Source organism: Spinacia oleracea, chromosome 1, assembly GCF_020520425.1.
Source record: "Spinacia oleracea cultivar Varoflay chromosome 1, BTI_SOV_V1, whole genome shotgun sequence".
Classification (NCBI taxonomy): Eukaryota; Viridiplantae; Streptophyta; class Magnoliopsida; order Caryophyllales; family Amaranthaceae; genus Spinacia; species Spinacia oleracea.
Window position 1 is genome coordinate 32732779 of NC_079487.1, and position 21851 is coordinate 32754629.

The 21851-nt window shown below is 42.0% G+C and overlaps 1 protein-coding gene across 1 annotated transcript; it reads right to left on the reverse strand.

The window, feature by feature from the left end:
- Nucleotides 1-16471: 16471 nt before the first annotated feature.
- On the reverse strand, nt 16472-17489 carry LOC110780164 (uncharacterized). Its single transcript, XM_021984582.2, has 4 exons — nt 17364-17489; nt 17010-17301; nt 16604-16702; nt 16472-16548 (listed from the first exon to the last, which is right to left on the reverse strand). Exons 1-4 carry the CDS (start codon nt 17487-17489, stop codon nt 16472-16474), a joined length of 594 nt encoding a protein of 197 aa, XP_021840274.2.
- Nucleotides 17490-21851: the final 4362 nt, after the last annotated feature.

Consider the following 21851-nt stretch of genomic DNA (forward strand, 5'->3'; position numbering starts at 1 on the left):
GCGTGCCGAGGTGGCGAGCATCCCCCCTTCTGACGGTTTTAGCTCAGAGGTGAAGGATAAGATCCTTTCGGACGTGTATGCGGCCATTCCTGAGGAGTATGTGAGGTCACTCCCCGGGATTGACTTGGGGTTCTTTGGGTCCATTCTGTCCCTCGTTCTTGATGTGAGACACTTATTCCTGGTTCTCTTTTATTATTTATTATTATTATTTTTATTTTTTTTAAACTCTATTTTGTCTTCGGCAGCTCTTCATCCGTTGTGCCAAGAGTAGGAACTACCGCTTCGATATGCATAATGAGATGCTCAAGCACAAGGACCAGATTGAGAATCATAAGCAGTATGCTGAGAAGACAGCCAGATCGATCAATTTGGACGCGGACAAGAAGATTAAGTCCGAAACGGAAGCTCTGAGGAAGGCTGAGGAGGACGCCGAGAATTATAAACAGAAATTGCTGGAGCATGAGGAGAGGCTGGCTGTGCTGAGAAATGAGTACTCCTCCGTCTCGGAGCGGGTGACCAATTTCTCATCCAAGGTGAACGTCCTGGAGGGTCAGCTCAAGGCCATGCAGGGGAAGATTGAAGCCGTGCGCAAGGAGGCTGCTAGCTCTTTCAAATTGGGCAAAGAGTCCATTTTTGAGAGTACCTAAAGGGCGTGGGATCAGTCTATGGATGGGAAAGACTTTTCCTGGTTCAAACGCCGTATCTCCTACCAGATGGCCGTTTCGACGGCTAGACGCCTAGGCTTAGATCCCCCTGCGTTCGTTACCGACGGGGAGGAGGACATGGAGGAGGACGAAGTGAACTCCCCTGAAGGCCAAGACGTCCAGGACGGGAGTTCTATCGCCCCTCATCCTTGAGCAGCTTTTCATGTGGTTGGTTTGAATGACGCCGTGGGCGTTTGTAATAACTTTGATGCCTTTTGGCATTTATTTGATTTGGTTTGTTTGCGCCATGGGCGCTATGTATAAACATTTTGTGCCTTCGTGCACTTATTTTATTTTAATTCCATTTCAGTTCGTTACTGATTTCTTGGGAATTCTTTTTGGGTCCATTTGATGGACGGGAACCTCATTGTTTTAGATGATCAGCCTAATTTGAGGCGTTAATCTAGGCCACTTATCAGGCCGTCAATCGATTAGTCTTTTTAGACACCTTCCAAGGAGGAGGTGTTATGTCTGAATGTTTGCTCTTGTTGAGTCTTCTTTCTCTCTCTTTTTTTTTGGGCGACTTCCGAGGAGAAGGCGTCATGTTGGATGTCTGAACCCTTTGTGTTTATTAGCACTGGGTATTGTTTATTTAGTAGATATTGACGCCACTATTTAGAGATTGTTTTCTTGTGAGTTTCTTCACCCCTTAGTGTTTTTTGAAGGGTTTAACTGAGACTTGTATTCGTCAGATAAGAAAATATTCATTTACTAAATTGCACGCTAAATTCACCGCGTCTTAGGCGGGCATTTACAGGCTGTTTGTGGGCTCTAGTACAATAGCTAGGCCGTTTTGTAGGCTCTGAGTACAATAGCTAGGCCGTTTTGTAGGCTCTGAGTACAATAGTTAACCTAATGATATTATATTTTTAGCCACTTTCTTCAATCTTGACCGTTTCTATTTGGACGGGTTTAGTTTCCTTGGCGACTTGAGGTTTATCTTCATGCTTTCGTTTGCCTCTGACTTCGGCAGAATCTTGCTTCCATGTTGACGGGTTGAGGGTCGTCAGATAACAGTCCCTAGCCTGTTGTTGATCTCCATGTATGGTGCCTATCACTCCATTCATTGCACACAAACTTCAAAAGCATCAGATGGGTGACGACTACAGCTTTAATCTTGTTCAAGGTGGGTCGTCCCAAAATGACATTGTATGCAGTCAAGTCTTTAACAATTAGGAAGTCCACCTCCATCTTTCGTCCTTTTTCCTATCCCCAATTCGAACCGGCAGAGTGATGACGCCACAGGGTGAATGATGCTCCCTCCGAAGCCAATGATGGGATAGTGAATTCTTTCGATGGTTTTGGGGTCATGCGCTAGGCGATTGAGGCATTCTAGACTCATTATGTCGGACGAGCTTCACGTGTCTATTAGAATGCGTTTGACTCTCATGTTAGATATCTTGAATTCGACCACAAGGGGATCATCATGCGGAGTGGCTATCCGTCCACCATCTGACTCACATATCTCTATCCGTGGGAACGGATCCATGGGTAATTTTGCTAATAGCAGTACTTGTCCTAGGCGGCAAGCATAATCTTTTTGTCCTCTCATGGTGGGTCCTCCAGCGGCTGGTCCTCCAGATATGACGGCTACAAACCCTCCGTCGCTGTGCTGTCCCTTGGTAGGTGAGGCAGGTGACTTGTTCTTTTTGTATTGGTTTTTTCCAAAGCCATGAGCATTCTTCTGTAAGTAGTTCTTGAGGTGTCCTTTGGAGGCGAGGCCGTCTAAAGCCCTTTTCAAGCTTCTACAATTCATAGTTTCATGTCCTATGTCTTCATGGAACTGGTAATATAATTTGGGATCTCGACTCTCAGCAGGAGATTTCATGGGGAAAGGTCGATCAAGGTCAAACCTTGTCCCAATATCTTTTAGTATTGTGAGGAGATCTGTGTTATACTCAAAATATTCCCTTTCCTGCGGACGTTCTCTCTTGTGCCCAGGAGAGTTGGTATCATGCTCTTTTGAGAGGGCCCATGTGCCATTTACTCGTGGGGCTTTTCGGTCCACTTTATCTTTCTTTCCGGAGGAGTCTGTTGTTTCTCCAATCCTTCCTTCCTTTGACGCGCTGCATATTTCTGTTGCATGGATAAATGCTTCGGCCTCGTCCAGGACTTCGGCCATAGTTCTTACACTCTTCTTAACCAGATCAAACTTAAAGGATCCCTTCTTCAATCCTCTGATAAAATTATCAAAGGAGACGCCATCGGGCAAGTCTGGGATCTGTCCGGCCTCTAGGTTGAAACGCTTCACGTAGCTTCTTAGGGACTCGTCTTTCCCCTGTTGGATCCGTCCCAAATGCATGCTTGTTTTCCTTTCTTCCTTGTGTGCCATAAACCTTGTAGAGAACAAAGTTTGTAGTTTGTTGAAAGAGGCAATTGACCCTGGGGGTAGCCGTTCAAACCATTTAGACGCTACTCCTTTGAGCGTGGCTGGGAAGTATTTGCACCAAGTGGCTTCATTGGTTCCTTGAACATACATGTGATGGCGGTATGCGACAAGGTGCATATCAGGATCGGTGGTCCCGTCATAGGCTTCAATTGTAGGAGTTTTTACCTTGGTTCCTTCGGGGCGTTCATGATCTCATCAGAGAAGGGGGTACTCATGTGCCTTAACGTCAGATTGTTAAACCCTTGCTAGATATGATAAGTTGGTTCACGACGGTTAGATAGCAGGCGGGGGCGCATGCTTACTCTGTTGGGCGTCATCTGGGTCTGTCCACGTGTAGTGGGGTAAAATGGCGGATCTTCCATCACAGGAGTGGACCCGGTGTCTGATAGTTCAGATTCAGCTTCATAATGTTCTTGACGCCTTGAGGCAGGCCGTAAGACGGCTGGTGGGCTTCCCCTAGACGATGGTCGTATGACCGGGTCCCTTCGAGGTAAGAAAGTAGGGGGGTCGCGGGCGTTTCCCGAGTGCTCAGGCACAAGGCTGACTCCCCTGCTTGTTTGTGGACGAGAACCTTCTCCAGCCCTCCATACGTTGGATCTGAGTGGCATTCTGCTTATCCGATTGACGCCTAGGCTGAGGGGTCTCTGTGGAGCCGTCCTCTCAGCGCTGTAGATTAGCATATTTTTCCGAATTTCATCTTGCAATGTAGTGCTCATCTGTTTTTGAAAGGTTTGATTCATTTGCTGTTGGAATCCTGCTAAGATCTCGCGTAAGGAGCCTACCGAGACCGGAAAATCTAGATTCTCATCTAGAACGGCGTCTCGGACGCTGGGACTTAGATGGCCGCCTGGCGGAGACACCTCGGTCATTGGTTCTTCTTCTACAACCACCTCAACCTCCTGCACCCGTCACGGTGTGTTTCCTGCATTTGCGATTCGATTGGCTTCTTCTATGTCCCGTTGGCTCCTTTCGAGGGGCCGTCTCTCTTCTCCTTCACATGTGTACTCTCTGTCAGAGTGTAGTTCGGCCATGACACTGTACCTTCCCACAGAAGGCGCCAAATGTTGTGGGATCTTTTACGGTGCTGACGTGGCACACGTTCCTCGGAGGTATCAAGTATGACCTGGCACGAACTTCTGGCAACCTGCAAAACAAGAATATTCTCGTAGGAATATTCCCTCCGATGCTTAATTAAGTAAGCGAGAGAGAAGTAATTTGTAGAAAGAAGGCAGAGCAATGGTAGTTTTGGTTGGTGGGAATGAATTGATTGCCCCTTTTCCTTGGGATCTGAGCCCTATTTATAGGGGTTAGGGTTTTTTGGGAGCTGCTCCTGCTTTAATTGGACAGTTTCTTGAGATCATGACACGTGTCTTGCGTAAATACTGGGGGTTGGAGTTGAGTCTCGCGGGCTTTATTAAGTGAGTTGGGCTTTTTGTAATCAGTGAAGATGGGTCCCTTCAGAGTAAGAGGGCCTAAAGGCTTTCTGGAAGGTCCTTTAATGGGCCATTATGGTTTAGCTTAGGTGGCGTTTGTTTTAGGCCACATCACTTAGTATTACTACTTAAATATTGACTAAGATGTGATAAATTGCTCTAAAATTGGGAATTAATTGTTCCCCTTCATCGTTTTGGGCTTAATTTAACAAAAAAAGAAGCAGTTTACCATGATTTAAATAAAAGTACTCATAGTTTTTACTTCAAAAGGTAATCTTGATTTTCTTTGTTAAATTTAATAAGATAATGAATTATATTAATATTTTCCTAACCATTTGCTTTGTATAGTGAGGATTACATAAGCTAATTTAGTTCCTTGTGTATTTGGTAGTATTATATCTAGAGGATAATTAGGTGTTACTGAAAGAAGTTACTCTAGGGAATCTGTGCGCACAAAGGTAATTTTCAATGTCCATCATCTTTAGATACCGTTAGGAAAAATATTTTAGACATGTCTATGTGCTATTATGTGCTAGGGAGACTAAGTGTTGTTTGAAACCCATGAATACTTTACAAAAAAATGGTCTGTGGACATGTTTTACAAAGTGCAATATATTAATTAACATTTACATATGTTCTTGTTATAGTTTGATTGTGGCGGTAAGTTGCTGCAATTAATGACCCCTTTAATACTAGTTCGTGAGTGGGACAAATAGACGTCAGTATTGAGAATTATATTAGCAGGTAGATTATGCGGTCAAATGAGGTGATAATTTTGGATTGTGATATTGGTAATGATTTCGTGGGAGTACTTGTATTATGTGTTTCGACCTTATTAAAATACTAATGACTTAAAGTGTAATCTCTGAGGGGAAAGCCCGTAAGGGATAGGAACCGGTTGCTCTTTTAGATGTTGTTCTATCGGTGCACTTTAGTGGAGACCCGGTAGGCTTCTAGTAGGTTTCTATTATTCAGTATTAAACTTTCTGCTTAGTCTTCCTCCTAATTCTATTGGCGCACGGTCGCGAATACCCATAGTTAATTAGTGAGGGGTGTGCACACTAGGGACATTCTGTACTTGTCTTACTTTGGCCATTTTCAAGGGTTACACACGACCATTAGCGTCATCTTTCCCTCACTTAACTAATATTGATTTTTATGTGACAATTTTAATAATGGAGTTATTAAATTGATATTTGTTGTTTATTTACATATTTTATATACTCAAAACGTTTTCAAACTAAAATTATTTATTTTACGGGATGGAGTTGAAATTACTCAGTTTTTCTGAGTTTTTGGGAATTCGTCTCTCTTGTCTCTTTTCTATTTACTAGTTGTTGGACCGTGCGCTAGCCTGCACGATCCCCCAAGGTATAAAAAAATAGTTTGTAGAAATATTACGTAAACGACATACATTTACAAATTTATGGTAAATGCTAGAAAAGATCTGATGTCCACACATTGCCATCAGAATTACTTTGGATTCTCCCGTCTCTTTGCAATGGAGAGCTTCCCTAATCACAACAGCTATGGCATGAGTTGGTCTGGTGCGGGGATCAGTCCTTCATGTTAGGTTATGATACATATGAATAAACATAAATCATGCGGAAAAACCATAAAGCCAGGAAACATATTATTTACACATAATCATTTAGCATAATTCAGATGCATACACTTTGTAGCGTGCCCTCCCTAGCTGCGCCCGAACCGAACAAGAACAAGTCTTTAGGACTCCAAGTGTCGTCCCTCCGTAGATAGTCCACAGCACGTCCGGATCCGCCTTAAGATTGACCAACTAGAATCGCCCTTAAGGTACTATATATTTTCGGCTAATAGGGCAAGAATATTGCTGATTTTTCTACTTAAAAATCTTAGCTTTTTATTGTTTGAATACTTGATATTATCTATATAAATTATGAGCCCTTAAATCATATTTATAGGACATGGAATAAGTAATCGAATCCTACTAGGATACGAATTAATTAAATTAGAATCCTAGTAGAACTCTTATTTAATTAATTTATCTTTTAGGATTAGGAATTTAATCATTAAACAAATCCTATACACTTTAGGTTTCGTATGTGAACACAAACTCTACACGAGCATGACCCGCAAGCGTGCAGGCCATGCCCGCGCATAGCCCACACGGCCGCTCGGCCCACGTGAGCTACAAGCCCACGCGAGCGCAGCAGCACTGCTCGCAGCTGCGCGCGCAGCCACGGCCTGTTGGGCCTGGCCTTGCGCTGGGCCTGGCGTGGCCTTGGCTGTTCGTGTGGCGCGCTGGCTTGCTGGACGTGGGCCTTGCTTCGTGCTGGGCCTTCGTCTAGCAAGCTCGTCCGATGCTAATTCGTCCGATGCGATTCCGTTTAATTTCCCGATTCCGGAATTCATTTCCGATACGAACAATATTTAACATTTCCGATTCCGGAATTAATTTCCGTCTCGAACAAATATTTAATATTTCCGTTTCCGGAATTATTTTCCGATTCCGATAATATTTCCGATTCTGACAATATTTCCGTTTCCGGCAATATTTCCGATTCCGGCAATATTTCCATTTCCGATAATATTTTCCGATACGTACCATGTTTCCGTTTCCGGCAACATCTACGACTTGGATAATATTTATATTTCCGATACGATCCATATTTCCGTTTCCGGCAATATCATCGTTTCCGGAGTATTCATTTCTTGTCTTTGACGATCTCAGCTCCCACTGGAACCAAGATCCGTCGATTCCGAATATCCATAGATGGAGTATTTAATGCCATTAAATACTTGATCCGTTTACGTAATATTTGTGTGACCCTACGGGTTCAGTCAAGAGTTAGTTGTGGATTAATATAATTAATTCCACTTGAACTGAAGCGGCCTCTAGCTAGGCATTCAGCTCACTTGATCTCACTGAATTATTAACTTGTTAATTAATACTGAACCGCATTTATTAGACTTAACATTATATGCATACTTGGACCAAGGGAATTATTTCCTTCAGTCTCCCACTTGTCCTTAGGGACAAGTGTGCATTTCCTATTTCCTTTGTCACTTGATGCTTGCTCTTGAACATAAGGTAAGAGTTGTCATCCTTATTATGTCCAGAGGTGTTTCTCGGTTTTAGAGTTCAACTGATCAAATAAACAGATAATCATAGCCTATGATTCATCCGAGCACGGCCATGCATTTTACAGTTATAGCTCTCCGAGTGACCTTGTACAACTTTTAAGCATCTCATCCCGATTTATGGGAGGACAATCCCAATCTTGCGATCTTGAGATTAGACTTCGTTTGATAGGTGATTAACTGAGCGTTGCCTTTATAGCCTCCTTTTACGGTGCGACGGTTGGTCAACGTCAAAGTAACCAGTTCTCAGACAAGTAATCTCAAATCACTCAGGTATTGAGGATTTAGTGTCTAATAATTTTAATGAAATTTACTTATGACAAATTTTCATCTCTTACAGTAAAGTTTCATAGGTCTGTCCGATACTAGTCTTCCCAAAGTAAGTATCTATGCAAATGATTATGACATTGCCATGTCCACATAGTTCAAGAAACAGAACTACTAGTCATCTTGCATTCTAGTCGTCTAACGTTTTCTATGCGTCCATCTTTATAGAAAACTCCGACCAGGGACCATTTTCAACTTTTGACATTCAAGTTCACTTGGTTGACATTTCTTAATCACAGGACTGGTCCTGACAGTCTATCTTGAACATTTCGTCAAATTGAAGGGACTCATCATTTAATAAACCACAAATTAAATGGAAAATGAATTCTATTCATTTATTGTGAATGATTAACCAATAATGTTTTACAAAGTATTAAACTCTAAAACTTTAAAACATTAAACAAGGACATCAAAGCCATTCTCCAATATGCTTGATTCCCATAGCTGCAGTGTGCGAGTTGTGCTTCGCCTGCGGCAGAGGTTTAGTCAATGGATCTGATATGTTGTCATCAGTTCCAATCTTGCTTATCTCGACTTCTTTTCTTTCAACGAACTCTCGTAGAAGGTGAAATTTAAGAAGTACATGCTTGACTCTTTGGTGGTGTCTAGGCTCCTTTGCCTGTGCAATAGCTCCGTTATTATCATAATACAGGACTATTGGTCCTTTAATGGAGGGGACTACACCAAGTTCGCCTATGAACTTCCTTAGCCATATAGCTTCCTTTGCTACTTCATGTGCATCAATGTACTCCGCTTCAGTTGTAGAATCCGCAATGGTGCTTTGCTTAGCACTTTTCCAGCTTACTGCTCCTCCGTTGAGGCAGAAGACAAACCCAGACTGTGATCTCAAATCATCTTTGACGGTTTGGAAACTTGCGTCCGTATAGCCTTTAACAATTAATTAATCATCTCCACCATAGATCAGGAAGTCATCTTTGTGCCTTTTCAGGTACTTCAGAATATTCTTGGCAGCAGTCCAATGTGCCTCTCCTGGGTCTGACTGGTATCTGCTCGTAGCACTGAGTGCGTACGCAACATCCGGGCGTGTACATATCATAGCATACATTATTGAACCAATCAATGATGCATACGGAATCCCATCAAGTGTTTTTGGGCACTGAGTCTTGCTTAGAGTCATTCCATGAGACATGGGTAGGTAGCCTCGCTTGGAGTCTGCCATTTTGAACCTATCAAGCACCTTATTGATATAAGTGCTTTGACTAAGTCTAATCATCTTTTTAGATATTTGTAAATCTTGATGCCCAATATGTACTGTGCTTCTCCTAGATCCTTCATCAAAAAACATTTCCCAAGCCAAACTAGAAAAGCAATTTTGCTCCCACTGACCTTCTTGTATACACAAGATTTGTCTGCGTTCTTGATGAAACCAAAGTCACTGACTGCTTCATCAAAACGTATATTCCAGCTCCTGGATGCATGCTTCAATCCGTAAATTGATTTCTTTAGCTTGCATACCTTTTTAGCATTCTTTGGATCCTCAAAACCCTCAGGGTGTGTCATAAACACAGTTTCTGTTGAAACGCTGTTTAAGAAAGCGGTTTTGATATCCATCTGCCATATTTCGTAATCGTAATATGCAGCGATTGCTAACATTATCCGAATAGACTTTAGCATTGCAACTGGTGAAAGGGTTTCATCGTAATCCACACTGTGGACTTGCCTGTAACCTTTTGCAACCAATCTAGCTTTGAAAACTTCAAGTTTCCCATCCTTGTCCTTTTTCAGTTTGAAAACCCATTTGCTTCCAATGGCTTGGTAGCCATCTGGCAAATCGACCAAATCCCAAACTTGGTTTTCAGACATGGAGTCTAATTCAGATTGCATGGCTTCTTGCCATTGCTTGGAGCTAGGGCTCATCATAGCTTGTTTGTAAGTTGCAGGTTCATCACTTTCAAGTAATAGAACGTCATAGCTCTCGTTCGTCAAAATACCTAAGTACCTTTCCGGTTGAGATCTATATCTCTGCGATCTACGCGGGGTTACATCTCTAGATTGTCCATGATTCTCACCAGATACTTCTAAAGATCTCTGAGTTTCATCCTGAATGTCATCTTGAGCATTCTCTAGAGTTTGTTGTTCGACTCGAATTTCATCGAGGTCTACTTTTCTCCCACTTGTCATTTTAGAAATGTGATTCTTTTCCAAAAAAGATACCATCTCGAGCAACAAACACCTTGTTCTCAGATGTATTGTAGAAGTAATACCCCTTTGTTTCCTTTGGATAGCCCACAAGGATACATTTATCAGATTTCGGATGAAGTTTGTCTGAAATTAATCGTTTGACGTATACTTCACATCCCCAAATCTTAAGAAAAGACACTTTTGGAGGCTTTCTAAACCATAACTCATATGGAGTCTTTTCAACAGCTTTAGACGGAGCTCTATTTATAGTGAGTGCGGCTGTATTTAGTGCATGTCCCCAAAATTCTATTGGAAGTTCGGCCTGACCCATCATTGATCTAACCATGTCTAGCAAGGTTCTGTTCCTCCGTTCCGACACACCGTTCCATTGTGGTGTTCCAGGAGGAGTCAATTCTGATAGAATTCCACATTCTTTCAGATGGTCATCAAATTCATAGCTCGGATGTTCACCGCCTCTATCAGACCGCAATGCCTTAATCTTCTTGCCTAATTGATTCTCTACTTCACTCTGAAATTCCTTGAATTTGTCAAAGGATTCAGACTTATGCTTCATTAGGTAGACATAACCATATCTACTGAAGTCATCAGTGAAAGTGATAAAGTAGCTGAAACCACCCCTAGCATTTATACTCATTGGTCCACATACATCTGTATGGATTAAACCCAATAGTTCAGTTGCTCTTTCTCCAACTTTAGAGAAAGGTTGCTTTGTCATTTTGCCAAGTAAACATGATTCGCACTTACCATAATCCTCTAAGTCAAATGGTTCTAGAATTCCTTCCTTTTGAAGTCTTTCCATGCGTTTCAAGTTAATATTGCCTAATCGACAATGCCACAGATAGGTGAGATCTGAATCATCCTTTTTGGCCTTTTTGGTATTTATTTTATAAACTTGTTTGTCGTGATCTAATAAATAAAGTCCATTGACTAATCTAGCAGATCCATAAAACATCTCTTTAAAATAAAACGAACAACTATTGTCTTTTATTAAAAAGGAAAATCCCTTAGCATCTAAGCATGAAACAGAAATGATGTTTTTAGTAAGACTTGGAACATGGAAACACTCTTCTAGTTCCAAAACTAGCCCAGAGGGCAACGACAAATAATAAGTTTCTACAGCTAATGCAGCAATCCGTGCTCCATTTCCCACTCGTAGGTCGACTTCACCCTTGCTTAACTTTCTACTTCTTCTTAGTCCCTTTGAATTGGAACATAAGTGTGAGCCACAACCTGTATCTAATACCCAAGAAGTTGAATTTGCAAGTATACAGTCTATAACGAAAATACCTGAAGATGAAACGACTGTTCCGTTCTTCTGATCTTCCTTAAGCTTCAAGCAATCTCTCTTCCAATGCCCCTTCTTCTTGCAGTAGAAGCATTCGGATTCAGAAGTGGGTTGACTGACCTTCCTCTTTCCAGACTTGGCGCCAGTTTGCTTAGTTGGGCTGGCCTTTTTGCCACCTTTCTTAGCATTCCTCTTCTTTCCAGATTTCTTGAACTTGCCCCCACGCACCATAAGAACATCTTGCTTATCACTTTTGAGCGTCTTTTCAGCGGTCTTCAGCATACCGTGAAGCTCAGTGAGCGTTTTGTCCAGACTATTCACACTGTAGTTCAGCTTGAACTGATCATACCCGTTATGAAGAGAATGGAGGATGGTGTCTGCAGCCATTTCCTGAGAGAACTGCTGATCCAGCCGACTCATATTCTCAATGAGTCCAATCATTTTGAGAACATGTGGACTTACGGGCTCGCCTTTCTTAAGCTTGGTCTCAAGAATTTGCCTATGAGTCTCGAATCTTTCGACCCGAGCCAGATCTTGGAACATGTTCTTTAACTCACTGATGATCGTGAAAGCATCTGAGTTGATGAACGTTTTCTGTAGATCTGCACTCATGGTTGCAAGCATTAGACATTTCACATCCTTGTTGGCATCAATCCAACGATTGAGGGCTGCCTGAGTGACCCCTTTGCCTGCGGCTTCGGGCATCGCCTCTTCCAGGACATACTCCTTTTCTTCCCGCATAAGAACTATTTGCAAGTTCCTTTGCCAGTCAAGGAAGTTTTTCCCGCTCAACTTCTCCTTTTCGAGAATTGATCGAATGTTGAATGAATTGTTGTTTGCCATAATTAAAACTACAATTGAAAAAGAATAAACAAATAAATAATTATTCACACCTTCTCTTAATAAACTTAAATTCTAGCATACATGCATAATTCAATGTTCATTAAGCATTTTATTCAAGTTATGTGTTCCGGCAGGTGTGAATAAAATGACTCCAAGATCCTAAAATCCATTGAAGAATTAAGCACATTATGTATTTAGACTCAATTCTAAAATCTTTTAGGTAAGCAAAAGCCTTTTGCTAATAGTCTAGAAACTACTCTTGGTTGATAGGTACGTCTAAGAACTTATTAGGTAAACCTATCGTTGAGTTTCACCAAAACTAACATGTACTCACAATTATTTGTGTACCTTACCCCTTTAGTATCGATAAGTAACACCTCGTTATGGCGGAAAACTATTACTAAGATCGATGTAAAGGATATCCAAGTAAGTGTTATTTTGGCATGGCACCTTTTAACTCAATTTTTAAGTTTGGAACTTAAGGCTCTTACTATTTTGGTTAGATTTTAAGTGAACTAAAATCCTTAATCATGCAACATAATCAAGCTTCGATCTTATGCATATTTAAGACATATTTAAAAGCAATAAATAACTTAAAGCATGCATAAGATAAATGTGATCTAGTATGGCCCGACTTCATCTTGAAGCCTCGACTTCAAAGTCCGTCTTGAAAATGGATTGGAAACTTCGTTCTTATATTTCACCGTGGGAGGCGTCATTTTCTTCAAATAGGATAAGCTATAATTAAACTAATTACAACTATTTGATGGTACGCAGACCATATTTGAATTGAAAAATAAATTTGGTGCTTTAGACCAATTACATTCAAATTAATGGTACGCAGACCATATTTTCTATCCTATTTGGGCCATACTAGTCACTTCATAACCTGCAAAACAGTACATATACAATATATACCATTCATCCATTCATTATCATGAATGGCCCACATAATTGGTTAGTTAAAACACATTGTATGCATCACATAAATATTTGCAGCAATTAATTAAGGGCACCAATAATCTACCAATTATTCAGTCTTTATTAATTCTAATCAAGTTGTTTAACCTTAAAGGATTTGTAGACCTAATCAAGAGTTTATGACTAAAATGCTCCCACTTAAACCAATAACTTTATATGCTTTACTAATTTTAAATATAAAAATGTATTTCTAGTCTAACCGGAAACATACAAGTTTAATTAAAATTTAAAGCTCATATAAAATTATAATCGAATCCATTAATTTAATTTATTTCAGTTGAATTAAACGAATTTAAATTAATTCAAGATTTAATTTTAGTAAAATAATTAGTATAAATTAAAATTTGTAATAATTATAATAATCAAAATTAAATCCCGAGAAAACAATTTAAATTATTAATTTTAACGTTAATTAAAATTATTTCCGAACTGAAAAATTCAAATTAAAATTTAAAACGAACCAATCGGGTCAAGACAAGGCCATGGGCTTGCGCCCATACCTCGTCAAGTCCAACAAGCAACAAACCCCTTGTCACTCGATTGATCGTACCGCAAAGCCCAAGCAACAACGCACCAATGCGTCAGGCCCAGCGAGCTACGCTTGCGCGCATCCCACTCGCCCATTGCCTTGGCGCGCTGCTGGGCAACGCTCGCTGGACAGGCCAACCAACGCTGCCCGGGTGCACGTTGTGCTGCGCTTGTCGCTGCCTTGGCTACTGCCTTGGCGTGCTGCTGAGCGAGGCAGCGCATGTGTGGCGCAGCATCCATCGGTGCCCACGCGTGCTTTCCTTGCTCGCTGCACTTGCTCGCCCGTTACCCCATCGCCCACACGCGTAGCACACGCCCCTTAGGCGCACAGCCTTGCGCATGCCACGCTCGTTGCTCGCTGCATTCGTACCGCACGGGCGACGAGCTCCCTTGCTCGTCGTCTCGTGCCCGCACTATACAACACCCCTTAAGGGTAACACGTAGCTTCCATTGCTTTGTGCGTGCAACATTTATGGGCGTATTCATAAAAATTTAAAATTTTTAATTTAAAATTAATGACAAATTAATAAAACATATTAATTTCATAATTTTAGGGCGAAAAATCGAAAATTTATTAATCAATTAATTTTCGATTAACATGGATTCAAATCTAGGTCATAAAAATTAAAATTTAACATAAATTAACAATTTTTATGGTGGATTTTAATCATGGATACCTAATTAAATTATTGATTAATTATGAAAAACAAATCAATTCTAAATTATTCGAATTTCAACAAATTAATCATAATTACAAATTAGGTTGTATAATTAACAAGTCTAGGCATTCATAATTGTTAAACATATACAGTAGGTCAATCAAAAACTCAAGATTTATCAACAAGAATCGCAAATACTTAATTTAACATCTTACATTTACAAACTTTTGCGTTCGAAAAACTAAAACCTCCGAAAAGTAATAGTTAGGCTTCGAATTTGGGAATTCTGGGTTCGGCCAAAAAATTTTATTTTTGTCAAAATTTTAGAATGCCTTTTACATGCGGAATGGACACAAAAATCACTCGATTTGGATGAGTAACGAAGAAACTGCCGAAAAACTGCGTACATATAATTAAATAAACGCAATTTGCAATTAATTACGAAAATTAATCACCCCTTTAATTCTTTGCAAATTTGTAAAATTTAACCATGTTCATGCAATTTAGATTATGAAAATAATAAGAGGCTCGTGATACCACTGTTAGGTTATGATACATATGAATAAACATAAATCATGCGGAAAAACCATAAAGCCAGGAAACATATTATTTACACATAATCATTTAGCATAATTCAGATGCATACACTTTGTAGCGTGCCCTCCCTAGCTGCGCCCGAACCGAACAAGAACAAGTCTTTAGGACTCCAAGTGTCGTCCCTCCGTAGATAGTCCACAGCACGTCCGGATCCGCCTTAAGATTGACCAACTAGAATCGCCCTTAAGGTACTATATATTTTCGGCTAATATGGCAAGAATATTGCTGATTTTTCTACTTAAAAATCTTAGCTTTTTATTGTTTGAATACTTGAAATTATCTATATAAATTATGAGCCCTTAACTCATATTTATAGGCCATGGAATAAGTAATCGAATCCTACTAGGATACGAATTAATTAAATTAGAACCCTAGTAGAACTCTTATTTAATTAATTTATCTTTTAGGATTAGGAATTTAATCATTAAACAAATCCTATACACTTTAGGTTTCGAATGTGAACACAAACTCTACACGAGCATGACCCGCAAGCGTGCAGGCTATGCCCGCGCACAGCCCACACGGCCGCTCGGCCCACGTGAGCTACAAGCCCACGCGAGCGCAGCAGCACTGCTCGCAACCCACTGCTCGCAGCTGCGCGCGCAGCCACGGCCTACTGGGCCTGGCCTTGCGCTGGGCCTGGCGTGGCCTTGGCTGTTCGTGTGGCGCGCTGGCTTGTTGGACGTGGGCCTTGCTTCGTGCTGGGCCTTCGTCTAGCAAGCTCGTCCGATGCTAATTCGTACGATGCGCTTCCGATTAATTTCCCGATCCCGGAATTCATTTCCGATACCAACAATATTTAACATTTCCGATTCCGGAATTAATTTCCGTCTCGAACAAATATTTAATATTTCCGTTTCCGGAATTATTTTCCGATTCCAATAAGATTTCCGATTCTGACAATATTTCCATTTCCGGCAATATTTCCGATTCCGGCAATATTTCCATTTCCGATACGTACCATGTTTCCGTTTCCGGCAACATCTACGACTTGGATAATATTTATATTTCCGATACGATCCATATTTCCGTTTCCGGCAATATCATCATTTCCGGAGTATTCATTTATTGCCTTTGACGATCTTAGCTCCCACTGGAACCAAGATCCGTCGATTCCGAATATCCATAGATGGAGTATTTAATGCCATTAAATACTTGATCCTTTTACGTACTATTTGTGTGACCCTACGGGTTCAGTCAAGAGTAAGCTGTGGATTAATATAATTAAATTCCACTTGAACTGAAGCGGCCTCTAGCTAGGCATTCAGCTCACTTGATCTCACTGAATTATTAACTTGTTAATTAATACTGAACCGCATTTATTAGACTAAAATTATATGCATACTTGGACCAAGGGCATTATTTCCTTCACTTCAGACCTTGAAAATTGAATGGCTCTTGAAAGTATATCATAGAAGGGGTCAGATCAGACTTGAATGTCATCAGTTGTACCAGATAAATTTTCTTTCATGGGAACTATACTTGCAATGCATTGTTTTCTTTGTTTTGGAAACATAAGCTAGAAAAAGAAAGTTATAAGTAGAAGTCTGAAGATAACAAGGGAGTGAAATTACCTTGGAAGCATTCAGTTTGCAGGATTGCCACTGCTTCCATCAAACCCAATTCATATGCATGTGAAATCAGTGGTGTCATACCATGGTAAAGCAGTCCACCTGCAAACCAAATAACCATGAATCACGATGGTTGTCATAAGTGGAAAAACAAACCTTAAGAAATACATCTGTTTTCAGAATTCTATGATACCCTGTAGATTTGCAATATCATTTGCTTAATTATCAGTTATCATGAAATAATTGTTAATAGTTATTATATGTCCATCTATTTGAGAACTGCAATGGGATAAGGCGGATAACTAAGTTTGATGATCTTTCTGAAAAAACCATAACCAGTGGCAAAGTATGAATGATAGTTGTTGGTTTTCCAAAGTATATAGAGGATAAGAAAAAAGTTAGAAAATACCAGCATGGATAGGATCTGGAATGAAATCATGACCAAGGGTATGCATCTTCAACAATGGAGTCATCCCAGTCGGATCCCCAGAGCCATAAGAAAAAACGCCTTTGGCCAGGGAAGGACAAGCAGTAGGCTCAATAGATCTTTTGAGAAGATTCATTTTACCAATCAGCTTTTCTCTAATAAAAGGGAAACACAACTCTCCAAAGTTGCACCCTCCACCAGTACACCCAATAATCACATCGGGGGTCTCACCAAATGTTGTCATCTGCTTTATGCATTCCTCTCCTATAACAGCCTGGTGTAGCAGGACATCATTAAGCACACTTCCTTGACTGTATCAGGAGTTTTTGCACAAACCTCTACAGCTTCCTTTATTGTTATTCCTAGACTACCAGGGCTCAAAGGATCTGATTGGAGAATTCTACGGCCTGCCTCAGTTAACTCAGATGGTGATGGGTGAACCTTGGCACCCCAAGTTTTCATTAAGGTTTCGAGTTATATGAGGCACAAACTTGCCACACCTACAAAGATTTTAGCACATAAAGGAGCCAACATTTGGGGAAGTAATGAGATAATTCACATTAGAAATAGAAAATGAAAGCATAATGAGGTATGCAGGGTATTAGGGTAAGCTTCACAGTTAGGTACACGTGTTCCCTATATGCGCCCGTGTATTAGGGCATCTAACAAAATCACACATATACTCTACATTATGTATATCAGTTATTCAGTTAACCAAATCGAATGAACATAACCAAAAGTTAGTTCAATAAAGAGATCACTCAGATGATAGCACACTGGATATGTAAAATGTAAATATAAATAACACAAAATCAGGCAACGAACTGTTACCTCACAATGTAGGTTTAATATGTTGCCAAAATACTAATAGGGAGAATTTAGATTGACCTATATTTCTCTGCATATGTTTATACTTCATGAGAGAAGATATAGGGTAAGTGATGTGGGCTTGAATATCTCCACCACAAAGCCCAAAGAGGATACAACGATCAATACCGGCCAGCTGGGCTCAAACCTAGAAAGAAGGCCCAAACCTTGGTACCCAAATGAAATAAGAGCAGAACCCCATTTTGGAAGGCCCATCCTCTCTGAGAAGGCAGGTCCAAATGGTAAAAGGTTCATCATTGCGGGTCGAATGCCACGTGTCCTAAATCCCCAAGGGGCACACACCCCGCAGCTAGGGTTGAGGGAACAGTCCCCAAGAAACCCTAGCACTATAAATAGCTCAGATCCCAAGGTAAAAGGGCATTCAATTCATCCCCACCAACAAAAACTTATCTTTTCTCTGCCTTCTCTCTACAAATTACTTATCTCTCTAGCTTATACTTACTTAAGCATCGGAGGGAATATTCCTACGGGAATATTCTTGTTTTGCAGGTTGCCAGAAGTTCATGCCAGGTCATACTTGATACCTCCGAGGAACGCGTGCCACGTCAGCACCGTAAAAGATCCCACAACATTTGGCGCCGTCTGTGGGGAGGTACAGTGTCATGGCTGAACTTCAAACTGACTGCGGAAAAACCAAGGGCAAAACAGAACTCCCAGCCAGAGAAGGGGTGTCTAAAGATGGGTCCAACACTCATTGTGACGCGGCAGCTAGCCGGCCTGCTGCCGTCATTTCTGTGCGGCCCTTGTTGGATGGTTCTCACGAAGTCAATCCTAAGCACGATAATGGCAGGATGGTAGAGTTTTTGTCAGAAGATCCCGACTCACCTATGAAGAGACGCACCCTGGAGGGAGAGAGTTGGCATGTCAAAGAGGAACGTCCAGGAAGATGGACGAAACGAACTTTACAGAAGAAAAATGAGGCCCAGGGCCATTACTCTCTAGAGGCTCCTAGAAGACAGCATGAGAGCGTCACCCGAAGGAAGAATGGCTGTAGCTCCGAGGGAAAAACGGGGCGAAGGAGGTCGTCCTCTAGGGGTCCCTTTATGTTCAACACGGCTCTTGACGAGATCCTCCTTGCTGAAGGACCGAGTCTGGGAATAGAACCATCCCCCCGACGATTGACCACCTCCTGCCCACAAACCCCTTTCTGTGCTTTCCACAACGACGAAGGGCATGACACCCAAAGTTGTCGGATGTTGAGGAAGATATTAACTGATCGCGCGGCCGAAGGACACCTCCGCCAGTACGTCCATTTAGAGGACGCACACCAAGAAGTGAGCCCCACCTCTAAGTATTTAAACGAAAGAGTTATGGTAATATCAGGGGGAATAGCTGCAGGAGAACCATGTAAGGAAGGACGGCAAAAAGGTCCATCTCATCTTCGCCCAGCACAGAAGAATCTACCCTCTGTAGAAATTTCCAAAGACGATTACAGAAGGGCGGCAACGCCATATGATGATGACCCTCTGGTTATAGAGATTAAGGTGACTAATCTCAAGGTGAAGAGAGTACTGGTGGACACGGGGAGCTCGTCCGACATAATCAGTCTGCAATGTCTGCGGAAATTAAGACACAATCCTGAAGACATAGAAAAAGTGTACGGGCCCTTGGTAGGATTCGGAGGGAGCATCGTTCATCCAATCGGCTCCATTTTGCTCCCGGCCTCTTTTGGAGTTCCCCTAGTGACCAAAGAAGTTGTCATCAGGTTTATTATTGTAGCAAACCTCACCACATTCAACATCATACTTGGCCGCCCAACGCTCAACGACCTAAAAGCTGTGATCGTTCCTCATTTACTGTTGGTCAAATTTGTCGGAAGTAACGGACGCTTTGGGTCTCTCTATGGAAATTAACAGTTGGCCAGGGATTGTTACTTATCGACATTGGAGCCGACGGCCTAGGGAGCCTCTCCGAAGGGAAAAGAGCAAGCTAAACCTCTGGCAAGTCGTCGTAAAACCCGGGAGACACCAACGGAGCACAATGCAGAAAGACGACCTGAGCCAGTGGGAGCACACTATGCTATAATTCTGGACTTAGCAGACCCGTCTCGAACGGTTCCCATTGGGGTCCACCCTGACGACCCCATGTCAGCAGCATTAGTGCAACTGCTCCGAGAATACAAGGAAATTTTTGCCTTCACGGTAGAGGAGATGCCAGGCATAGACCCGGCGGTGGCCGTGCATAAGTTAACTGTGGACAGCGCTGTAAAGCCAGTACGACAAAAGAAGAGGAATCATGGAGAAGCAAGAAATTTGGCCGCCGCTGCCGAGGTTAAGAAACTAATGGATGCAGGCTTCATACGTCCGTGTCAGTACCCAGACTGGGTAGCTAACGTAGTCCTGGTACCCAAGCCCAATAGGACGTGGAGGATGTGTGTTGATTACACCGATCTCAATAAAGCTTGCCCTAAGGACAGTTTCCAACTGCCAAAGATAGACCGACTCGTCGACTCAACAGCCGGACATGCCATGATGAGCTTCATGGATGCCTACTCCGGATTTCACCAGATCCCATTATGGCCCGAAGATCAGGAGAAGATATCATTCGTCACGGAACAAGGATTGTACTGCTACAAAGTAATGCCGTTCGGTTTAAAAAAAGCCCCCGCCACCTTCCAACGGTTGGTGAACACAGTTTTTGCAAAGCAGCTGGGGAGGAATATAGAAGCCTATATCGACGACATGATTGTAAAAAGAAAGCAGAAGATGGATCACCTCGACGATTTGAGAGAAACCTTTGAGACCCTCAGGACATACCAGATGAGACTCAATCCCAAGAAGTGCATATTTGGGGTATCTTCTGGCAAGTTCCTTGGCTTCCTTATTGACGAAAGGGGCATTGAAGCAAATCCGGACAAAGTGCAGGCGGTCATCAATATGACGTCGCCAAGGATGGTCAAAGATGTGCAACGCCTAACTGGGTGTCTTGCCGCCTTGGGACGATTTTTATCTAGAGCTGGAGACAAGTGTCACTACTTTTTCAGTACCATCAAAAAGGGCACCTAGTTTGAGTGGACGTCGCAAGCTAAGGCTGCCTTCCTTCGCCTAAAAGAACACCTGCATACTTTGCCACGACTGGTCAGCCCTCTCTTAGGGGAAGTTTTGTATCTGTACCTTGCCATCTCAGAATATGCACTAAGTGCCGTCTTACTTACAGAGAGGGATGGGACGCAACTACCTGTCTACTTTGTCAGTCACATGCTGCAGAATGCTGAACTCAAATATCCAACAGTCGAAAAGTTTGGCTTTGCTCTGTTCTTGGCTAGTAAGAAGCTTCGTCCATATTTCCTGGCTCATCGACTGGTAGTATACACGGATCAACCGCTAAAGCGGCCTTTCACCAATCTTGAAGCGTCCGGAAGAATGCTCAACTGGGCAATTGAGCTTAACGCGTTTGATATCTCGTATGAACCGCGGAAGGAAATAAAGGGACAGGCATTTGCTGACTTCATCGCGGAGCTGACCAAGCCACCTTATTTGAAGAATGAGAAAACCCAGTGGATAGTTCATGTGGACGGCTCTGCCACTCAGAACGGGTCAGGAGCCGGCATTGTCTATGAATCACCAGAAGGGGATATCTATGAATATGAAATGCGGTTTAACTTTCAGGCGTCAAACAACGAAGCTGAATACGAAGCCCTGATATGTGGAATTCAGATGAGAAAAGCCGCAGGGGCAACAGACGTCCTGGTTTTGTCTGACTCGCAGTTAATCGTCAGTCAGGTCAAAGGAGAATATGAGGCCAAGGATGAGGCCATGATAAAATATCTGGAAAGAGTTCGTCAAGAAGTTCAACAGTTGTCTAACTTTGAAGTACAACACATACCCCGGTCTGAAAATAACAAGGCAGACGCTTTATCCAAACTGGCAAGCTCAGCATCCTGCGACACGCCACGTCATGTATTCTGGGAGGTAAAACAGTCCAAAAGCATTGACG

What these genes read in the sequence shown, in the direction of transcription:
- LOC110780164 (XM_021984582.2), bottom strand. Translation starts at nt 17,489, where the DNA reads ATGAAAACTTGGGGTGCCAAGGTTCACCCATCACCATCTGAGTTAACT. An exon ending in CAATAAAGGAAGCTGTAGAG is followed by an intron (nt 17,302 to 17,363) that starts GTTTGTGCAAAA and finishes CTGCTACACCAG; the next exon opens with GCTGTTATAGGAGAGGAATG. An exon ending in TCCAGATCCTATCCATGCTG is followed by an intron (nt 16,703 to 17,009) that starts GTATTTTCTAAC and finishes TTTGGTTTGCAG; the next exon opens with GTGGACTGCTTTACCATGGT.